General features: G+C 40.0%; 1 protein-coding gene across 14 annotated transcripts in view; it reads right to left on the bottom strand.

The window, feature by feature from the left end:
- Positions 1 to 685: 685 nt before the first annotated feature.
- Positions 686 to 9,768, bottom strand: part of R3HDM1 (R3H domain containing 1) — a 115,029-nt gene continuing 105,946 nt past the window's right edge. For all 14 annotated transcript variants that reach the window (XM_008516914.2, XM_008516916.2, XM_008516918.2 and 11 more), the window contains 4 exons: positions 7,049 to 7,193; positions 3,601 to 3,683; positions 3,047 to 3,131; positions 686 to 2,029 (listed from right to left, as the gene is read on the bottom strand). In XM_008516914.2, the coding sequence (XP_008515136.2) occupies positions 1,668 to 2,029; positions 3,047 to 3,131; positions 3,601 to 3,683; positions 7,049 to 7,193 (675 nt within the window). In that variant the 3' untranslated portion in view covers positions 686 to 1,667. The remainder of the gene's footprint in view (positions 2,030 to 3,046; positions 3,132 to 3,600; positions 3,684 to 7,048; positions 7,194 to 9,768) is intronic.

The raw sequence follows: 9,768 nt of genomic DNA, 5'->3' as shown, positions 1-9,768 counted from the left end.
GTGTATGGCTCCTTAATCTGACATGGTTCAAAGGCAGCCTCACCTTCTGCTCCCAGGAGTACAATATCCATCACTGGGATGCATGAGCTTCTGGGGAGGCCTGGGATTCCCTGGGACCAAGTGGCACTTCACAAATGCTCTTGAGCGTGTGAACATCTGCACCACAGTCTGATAACACCTGTTGCTCCTGAGTTGCAAAGTAACCCCCTAGTCTGGGATGGAAGCAAACGAGGCTCCAGGCAAGGTGCAGCTGGCAGACCCCCCACCCTTTGGGTTTCGCAGCAGTTTTGACTTTGCTTGGTTAACAAATGAGGAAAGCTTTCTATCAAGCATTTGAGCTAAACTGGACAAGTGGATGCTCAATACGTCAGCTAAAAACATAAATTCTTTATCAAACCAAACATAACGTTCTATTTTTAAGTTGGCTGACTGTAAGTATGTTCAGACTCAAAATTTTCTACAACTGATTGGTATGAACTTCATGAGAGAACAAAGTGACATGGGTCATACCCACGGGAACCACCCCTGCAGACAGTGACGCTCCACAGGACATTTGGAAAACGAGGGGGTTCACCGTCTTTCATCTTCTGTGAGCCTGAAACCGAAATCTTCAACATAGGGTAAGTCTTCAACACTGACACTCATTTAAAAAGGTGATTTTAACTTACAAAAGACAAAGTGGGTCTATATTTGTAAACATTTATTCTTTTGAACTGAAAAAGGCTTGCATCAGCACACATTGTACAGCCTTGCAAATTACACAGAAATTGAAAAAAAAGGTTCCTTGTTCATAAGTGCAATGAATCTTCGATGTCCAGTGATCCGCTGCAAACAATGAAAACAGACTTTAAAACACTTAAGAAGTTTCCAGCACTCATCAAATGCACTTCCCTAGGTGACAAAAATTCCACAAGGAGGGGAAGGCAAATAAGTGGCATTTAGTTATTGGAGGGACACTTAAAAAAAAAATGTGGAAGTATTTTCCTGCTTAGAATGATTCCTATTCCCCTTTGAATCTAAGTGGTTCGATTAAGAGGTGTTAAGAACATAATTTACTTTACATGTAATGTTCATACTATCTAAATGAATAAGGAAAGGACCCTATGAGGGAGTTCTGCATTTTCTGGAAATTGTTTCTGTGTTTGGAGATAATGGGGAAGAGTAATCTTCTATTTGTGGGTTCTCCTTAGTCAGCCCCCCCAAAAGACAGCACATGGTTTCGATGATTATTCCACTCCTGCATTCCTTTTCCCCCAAATTCTATGTTGGGTCACATTGTGCTGGCTGCAAAAAAAGAAATACAGGTTGCAACTGGTTGTAATCATCTTGAAGAACGATCTGCTGTACAATAGAGGTTTGGATCTGATACAAGAATTCAGAAATATAAAACAAAATAACTAGAAAAGTTAGGAGGCATTTGAACAGCATTTCCTCAGAAAAAGCTGCTAACTCTGTATCATTCCGATGTGGGTTCCTACAGTCATCTAGGGTGAAATGTGTATTTTTCTCCCCTTTGCTGGATCACTGGCCTGTCTTCCAAAGCTGTAACGCCATGACCACATGTCCTAGGAGTCTCTATCATGTTAACAGAAGCTCCAAATACCAAGCCAATTAAAGATGGGAGAGGACAGGGGAATCATAAAGGCCAATGGTCCAAGGTGGCTCTGTTACTGAGAACTTGCCCTTTCCAAAATGTGGAAGTCATAGTGCTTCTTGCTTGTTCTCAGCTTAAACTTGTTAACCGAGTTAATTTGTTTCTTCAGTGCGTTCTGCGCAGCTGAAATGGAGGGGAATGTGGCTAAGACGGTGTACGTGGAGGCCAAGTCACTGGGTTTAGAGCGTTCAGGGTTGACAGCGTTGTCCCCGCTGCCACAGCAGAGGGGGTGACGGCGCAGTGGGGGCTGGGACTGGGGGTCCCGGAGCCACCGAATCTTGGCGCCAATTTTAAAGAGTTCCCCAAAAAGCTTCTCGGCTTCCATGCGAGTTATTCCATCTGGTAGTTCAGTAATTTCCAAGACCTTCCCAACAACTAGAATGGAAAAAATATAGTTAATCATCTCTCTTACCAAAAAGGTGGGCAAAAAGTACGGCAGACCCAAATATGACAGAGGAAGTGAACAGAATTTTCTGAAACCATTCAAACCCGTAGAATTTTAATTGTTATGGCCATCTTTAAATCATTCCTACTTACTCCCCTTAGGCAAGGGGTGTAGAGCTAATGGAGCTAAACAACCCTTTCACAACCTTCACTGATGGCTGCACATCTACACCCAGACTGTGCGGTAGGTCTCTAAATTAGTGTGTGATCTTGGGCAATTTCCTGAACTTCACGTTCTCATTGTAAAATAAGATAACAGCACTTGCCCTAACCACCCTAAGGCTGTTGAGTAGAAAGTTAAAGGACAGACTTGGAAGCACTTTGCCATAGGAAGGCGATATATCGGTTCATTCTATCTCGCTGTGGGTGTAGGACTCCTGCCTTCCTCAAAGAACAGAGGGAAGAGCTTCATTCTACCTGTTCCTCTCACACTCATCTTTTCCCTTTGCTCCCCTCACCCCTCTAAACCCACCTGTACCGTACTACACTCCCAAATCTGAAATGAGACAGGATTAAAAGAACATGTTTAACAACGCTACGTTACAGATGGCATAACTTTTTATGACTTTTTCCAGGACTCTGGGAAGATGAAAACCCATTTCTGTGGCGTGGACTAGTTTTTTTTTTTTTTATTAAAAATTTTTTTTTTTTTTAAAGATTTTATTTTTTCCTTTTTCTCCCCAAAGCCCCCCCAGTACATAGTTGTATATTTCTCATTGTGGGTTCTTCTAGTTGTGGTATGTGGGACGCTGCCTCAGCGTGGTCTGATGAGCAGTGCCATGTCCGCGCCCAGGATCCGAACCAACGAAACACTGGGCCGCCTGCAGCGGAGCGCGTGAACTTAACCACTCGGCCACGGGGCCAGCCCCTGGTGTGGACTAGTTTTAAAGACTGTCGAACTGGTCAACAGTGTGCGGAACCACATCCAGTTGCGTCTCAGGGACTCACCTGCTTCTCCTGCACCAAGATCAGTGGATGCGGCTTTTTTAGCTTGTTTCCTTCCTCGGTTTCCATGCCTGCTGCCAGACTGACCCTGAAAGCCCACAAACAGATGAGAAATAAGGTAAATAATACTGAAAAATGTGTCTATAATGTTTAAACTCTGAACACCCAACCACAGTCAGCCCAGGTTTTGTCCTTCAGTAGAATAAATTCAATCCCAGGCCTTCTGAATTCCGCCTCTGTGGCAACGGCGCTTCTGTCCCTCACTCTGACAGTCGCTGGCTGACTGCCTGTCCTGAGCAAGGGTGCCCTCACGCCCCAGCCACCACCCATCTTTGGACAGTGCCAGTGAGCCACTGCTCAGCCAAACAGCGCTCCACCATGTCTCTTGCTCTGCTCTCGATGAGGCCAGTGACAACACTGATACATGAGCTGGCAGTGGCACGGAGCTCTCCCTTCCGCAGCACCAACAGGAGGGCCCAGGGCGCCCCACACTCTCAGCAACAGAAGGATGACGTTCTGCCAATAAAGCCTGGGTGGTCAGACAGCGGCCGTCGCACCTGTTGGGTTGGAATGTGTCCGTGCAGAACAGCAGGAGGGTTGTACTGCAGTGGCTGGCCAAGCAATGGATATCTGGCATCTCCTGAAAGTCAATGAAAAAACATTTCTACATTTTTCTCTACTCAGATAGTACTTCACAGAGTTTTCTAAATTGCCTCAGTTAAGTAGGGGCAACACGTTTGATAGAATAAAACAGTGTAGGTATTGATGTATTTTTTAAAAGAATTAAAAGTTTCCATATATCCTTTAGAGAGCTGGGGTAAACTTCTGAAAGGACTAAGAACTAACAGCAGTGGCTATGAAGGAGGGTAAGTGGTGGCAACTGGGTAGACGGAGGACAGGATGGAGGGAAACTTCTCCATATACCTTAACGTTCCATAGGAAATCCACCAAAATAAATATAATACCCATTCCACCCACCTGAAATACGAAAATCCACATTTTCTCTGATGATTAAAAATTAATAAAACTTACATTTTTGAGGAAGGAAAAAACCCTGGAAAAACATTAAGCTATCTCCCCGAATTCACTAACAATTACGACATGTATGTATACATTTACATATAGTCAGAGAAACATTTTTACAGTCTTAATCAATGGGTATATTTACACTCCATGTCTTGGGTCTGATCTTAAGCTCTCTTTAAATGAAAGTTTGTACTTATAACTTCAATTTGCTTAGAAAGACTGGCACAGTTCACAAGTGCCATTCATAAGCCAGCATCTCCTTCCTCAATCAGCAAGTGCGGGGCACTCAGGATGGAGAGGCTCCAATTATTCTCCTTCACTCGGGAGCGCCTGAAGTCATCACATGGAAAGGGCATAGTACACGCTGACTGCAAAAACCTTGTCCTGAGGAACGATGTTTTCATGTGTTATATTCTCATTTTATTTTAACCATAACTTCCCAGATTCAGCACATTCTGTGTCTGGAGGAGGGCTATGGGTAGAGCTAGGAAAGCATCCTCAGAAACCACATATCCCTTCTCCCAAGAGTTTCACAACAGAGAGGAACAAGGCGTGAACTTCTCACTGCTTTTTTGGGTCTCCAAACCCATGGATGGGGCTCTTTTCTGACGAATACTGTGAAGGTGCTCGGGCAGCTCCCTGGCAGAACACACCCAAGACATACTCGCTCCTTCCCAAGCACTAGTTGAAGGGCAGACACGACATGGAGGCTTAGCACTGAGATCAGAGATGCAATGTGAAGCATGAAGAGGCATTAAAAACAGCTGCAAAGAAGTCAGAGTTAGGTTTGGGCCTACGGAACAGTATTCTTTTCAAATTCCTTTCAAACGTGGAGACGAGATTGTAGTCAGCAGTAACCAAAGGCCCCTCTTTATAGGCCATCCTACGTGCTCTTCTTGGGGCATTCCTACTAGATCGTGTAGCTCGATATTACTATATTGCTGTACACTATTCCAATCCACACACTGTTTCAGTTTATTTTTTACAACATGGTTCATTTTTCTAGATTATTAAAGTAATTTGCTTTGTAGAAAATTTGGAAATAGAGAATTACAAAGGAGAAAATAAAAACCACCCTGATAATTTCATCACTTCTAACATTCTGGTGTGTATCTTTTCAATCTTTCTTCTACATATGTGAGCTCACGTGTGTCGGTGTATTTTGCAGCTCTTTTAAAAAGTGAGGTACAATTAACATAAAACAAAATGCACAGCTTTAGTGTTGGGTTTAATAAACTCTAATAATTGTAAAAGTCCATATAACCAAGACCCAAAAAAGATAATGAACATTCCCAACTCCTGAAAAGTTGTCTCAAGCTCCTTTCCGATAAATTCCATATCCCATCCACACCACTATCTGATTTCTAACATCATAGCTTAGTTTGCCCACAGTTGGATTTCACATAATTAGAATCATATAGCATGTTTTCCTTTTGTGTCTGATTTGTTTTTGCTTAACATAGTGACTCTGAGTTTCATCTGTGTTGTTACATGCCAGTAGTGTGTTTTGTTCATTTTCATTGTTGAGTAGGATACCACTGTAAGGATATATTAGAATTTGTCTATCCATTCTCCTGTTGGTGGACATCCTGGTCATGCCCAGTTGGGCTATTATAATAAAATAAGGTTGTTATAAATCTTCTTGTACAAGTCTGCATAGACATGTTTTTATTTCTCCTGGGTAAATACGTAGGAATGGAATTGGTACCTTGTAAGGTAAGTCATTAACTTTGTAAGAAATAGACAATTGTTTTTTACAAAGTGGTGTTATCCTTTTATACTCCCATACCAGTGTGCAAGGATTTTAGTTGCTCTTTATCTTCACCAACATTCAGTGCTGTTGTCTTTTTGATTATAGCCATTCTAATGGGGACAGAGTGATATTCCATTCAGATTTGAATATTCCTTTCCCCTAATGAATAATGATGCCGAGCACCTTTTCAAGGGCTTACTGGACATCTCTCTGTCTTGTTTTTTGAAATGTTCATGTAACTGGTTTTCTAAAACCACTCACTGTACTGTGAATATCTCTTTTTTTAAAATTTTAAAAATTATTTTATTATTTTTTGAGGAAGATTAGCCCTGAGCTAACTACTGCCAGTCCTCCTCCCCTTGGTGAGGACGCCTGGCCCCAAGCCAACATCCATGCCCATCTTCCTCTATTCTACATGTGGGACGCCCACCACAGCATGGCGTGCCAAGTGGTGCCACGTCCGCACCTGGGATCCGAACCGGTGAACCCCGGGCCGCCAAGAAGCGCAACATGCGCACCCAACCACTGTGCCACCGGGCCGGCCTGAATATTTCCTGTTTTAATGATTCTTTAAAACATGATTTTTAGATAGCTGCATTGTATACCTTATATGGATATACCATAATCTAACTAATCCTTAGCGATGGACATTTAGGTTATTTTGAAATTTCTTTGCCATGAACTCTCCTGTGCATAAATCATTGTGTGCATTATCCTTTGGATAAATTCCATGAAATAAAATTAATGGTTTACATATTATTTTATAATCATCCGCTTGCATGTCTGTTCCTCCAACTAGACTGAAGGTCGGTGAGGATGAGGACTTCACCTTATTCATCTTTGTGCACCAGGCGCACAGTAAGTCCTCAATGAATATTTGTTGAATAAATTTTCGAATCAACTCTCTTTATATATTACTCTCAGATAGAAGAGAAATACAGAACATTGTGTGTTACCACTATGGAGGAATGGAGTCTAAGGATAGTAAGTTAAAGCCATTTTAATTCTATTATGTAAGTAATTATTGAATGTAAGTAATTACTAATGATGTAATGAAACATTAATGTTAGGATAGTTTATGGTAATAAATAAATAGGCCTGGGTGGAGGTGGAAATGCAGTCCTGTGGGAAACCGAAAGGCAGCAGTACCAAGGTGAAGCACAAAGTGACTGGGAACGGGTGTCTCGGGATTCTCCGGGGCTGTGAGTAGTTTCAGGGATACTTACCTTGCCCAGGGACAAAAGGTCTAGAAAACTGAGGTATGATGGACAGTGGCGGTCCAGAGGGACGGACCGTTTTCAGGGTGGACAGCTGAGCTGGTGCTGGTGACTGAGCTGGTGAAACAATGGGACTACTGAGTTGAGGGCTGTGCTGCAAGTACATCAAGAAAACGGGTCAGCATTTTAGTCAGGTTTTTTCGCAAATTTCCTTTTAAACAAAGATTTTTATTCCTAATGGTCACAAATAGGTACTCATTACCAAAAAAATTAAAACATTATAGAAATTTATAATTTCCAACTCCCAAAGATAAACACTGGTAGCAGATTATTTTTACGCATATATATCCATACATCGATGTTTTACAAAAATGGCAATAGAGCACACACCTTATTTTTGAATCTTGCTTTTGTACCTTGACAATACTGTAGATGCTTTTTAATGAGAGAATACATACATCTATCTCATTCTTTTTTTATGTTAACTATTTTAACATTTCATTTTGAAACAATTCATCCCTAAAGAATAGTTGCAAAAACAGTACAAAGAACTCTCAGATTTCTCAACTAATATTTTACTATATTTGTTTTATCTCTCTCTGTATATGTTATTTTTTTTCTGAACTATTTGAGAATGAGTTGCTCATGATACCGCTCTATCCAGAAATAGTGTCCATTTTCTAAAAACAAGGACATTTTCTTATATAACCACAGTAGCATTAACAAAATCAGGCAATTAACAATACAGTAATATTATGTAGTCTATAGAGTTTATTCAGATTTGCCAATTGTCCTATTAGTGTACTTCACAGCGAAAAAAAGAAAAAAAAAGAGAAAGAAAAATGTTCCCTTCTAGTCCAGAATTCAGTCTAGAATCAAATATTGCATTTAGTAGTCATGTCTCTTTAATCTTCTTCAATTTGGAACAGAGCCTCAGTCTTTCATCTCTTTCATGACTTCAACATTTTTGGAGATTGAGACTTAACATGTGCTAACATATGGTCTACGCAAGAAAATGTCCCATGTGCACCTGAGAAGAATGCGTATGCTGTTGTCGTCAGGTAGAGTGTTCTGTATAAATTTTTAGATCTAGTTGTTTATTGTGTTTAAGTTCTTTATTTCCTTACTTATCTTCCGTCTGGTTGTTCTATCCATTACTGTGAGTGAGGTATCGAAGTCTCCAACTATTACTGTAGAATTATCTATTCTCCCTTCAATTGTTTCAGTTTTGCTTCATTTGTTTTGATAGGGTGTGTTTATAATTGTTATACTTCTTGCTGTATTGAACCTCTTATTAATATATATGTCCTTTGTATCTTGTAAATTTTTTTGATCTCAAGTCCATTTTGTTTGATATTAGCATAACCACCACTTCTCTCTTTTGATTGCGATTTGCATGAAAGATCTTTTTCCATCCTTTCACTTTCAACCTATCTGTCTTTGCATCCTAAGTGAGTCTCCTGTAGACACCGTAGTTAGATCATGTGTTTTTATCCTTTCTGTCAAAGTGTCTTTGACTGGAGAGTTTAATTTCTCTACCTTTAAAATAATTACTGATAAAGAGGGACTTACTTTCGTCATTTTGCTATTTGTTTTCTATATGCCTTACAGCTTTTTTTGTCCCTTATTTCCTACATTACTGTCTTTTTTCTGTTTATTTTTTTTGTAGTAGAATGTTTAAATTCCTTTCTCCTTTTGTATATATTCCATAGCTTTTTTCTTTGTGGTTACCTTGGGGATTACACTTAACATCCTAAAGTTATAACATTCTAATTTGAATTCATAGCAGCTTAACTTAAATAACATACAAAAACTCTGCTCCTTTACAGCTCTGTCCCTAACCCTTTACAGGTTACACATGTCATAAAATTACTTCTTTGTACACTGTATGCCTCAAAACATAAACTAATAATTCTTTTAAGTGCCTTAGTCTCTTAAATTACATAGAAAACAAAACGTAGAGTTACAAACCAAAGTTACAATAATACTACCTTTTAGATAATTGTTTTTTTTTTTAAAAAATACTAGTCTATTACAACACGTAGAAAGCAAAAAGTAGAGTTACAATTCACTGGTACAATACTAGCTTTTATAACTTCCCGAGTATTTAACTTAACTGAGAGTTTTATCTCTTCGTTTGACTTTGTTTTACTGTCTGGTGTCCTTTCATTTCACTCTGCAGAACTCTTCTGAGAATTTCTTGTGGGGCAGATCTCGGTTTTTGTTTATCCAGGAACTCAATCTCTCCCTCACTTTTGAAGGACAGTTTGGCCAAATATAGGATTCTTGGTTAACAGTTGTCCTTCGAAAGATTGATTATAATGTGTCTCAGTGTGTCTCTCTCTGAGTTCCTTCTCCTGGGAGTTCACCCAGCTGCTTGATGTTTATGTTCTTGTCTTTCATCAAATTTGGGAAGTTTTCAGCCATTACTTCTTCAAAATACTCTCTCTGCTCCATTTTCTCTCTCTTTTTCTGGGACACCCACAATGCGTATGTCGGTCCACTGGATAGTGTCCCACAGGTCCCTTATGCTGTTTACTTTTCCTCATTCTTTTTTCCTGTCTGTCGTTCCTCAGACTTGATAATTTCCATTGTTCTATCTTCAAGCTCCATGATACTTTCTTCTGCCTGCTCAAATCTGCCACTGAATTCCTCTGGTGAATATCTTCATTTCAGTTATTGTATTTTCAGCTCCCAAATTTCTTTTGGGTTTCTTTTTAGGTTTTCTT

This window comes from Equus przewalskii, chromosome 17 (assembly GCF_037783145.1).
Source record: "Equus przewalskii isolate Varuska chromosome 17, EquPr2, whole genome shotgun sequence".
NCBI lineage: Eukaryota > Metazoa > Chordata > Mammalia > Perissodactyla > Equidae > Equus > Equus przewalskii.
Note: the sequence above shows the minus strand (reverse complement) of the source record. Positions and strands in the feature narration are given on the sequence as shown.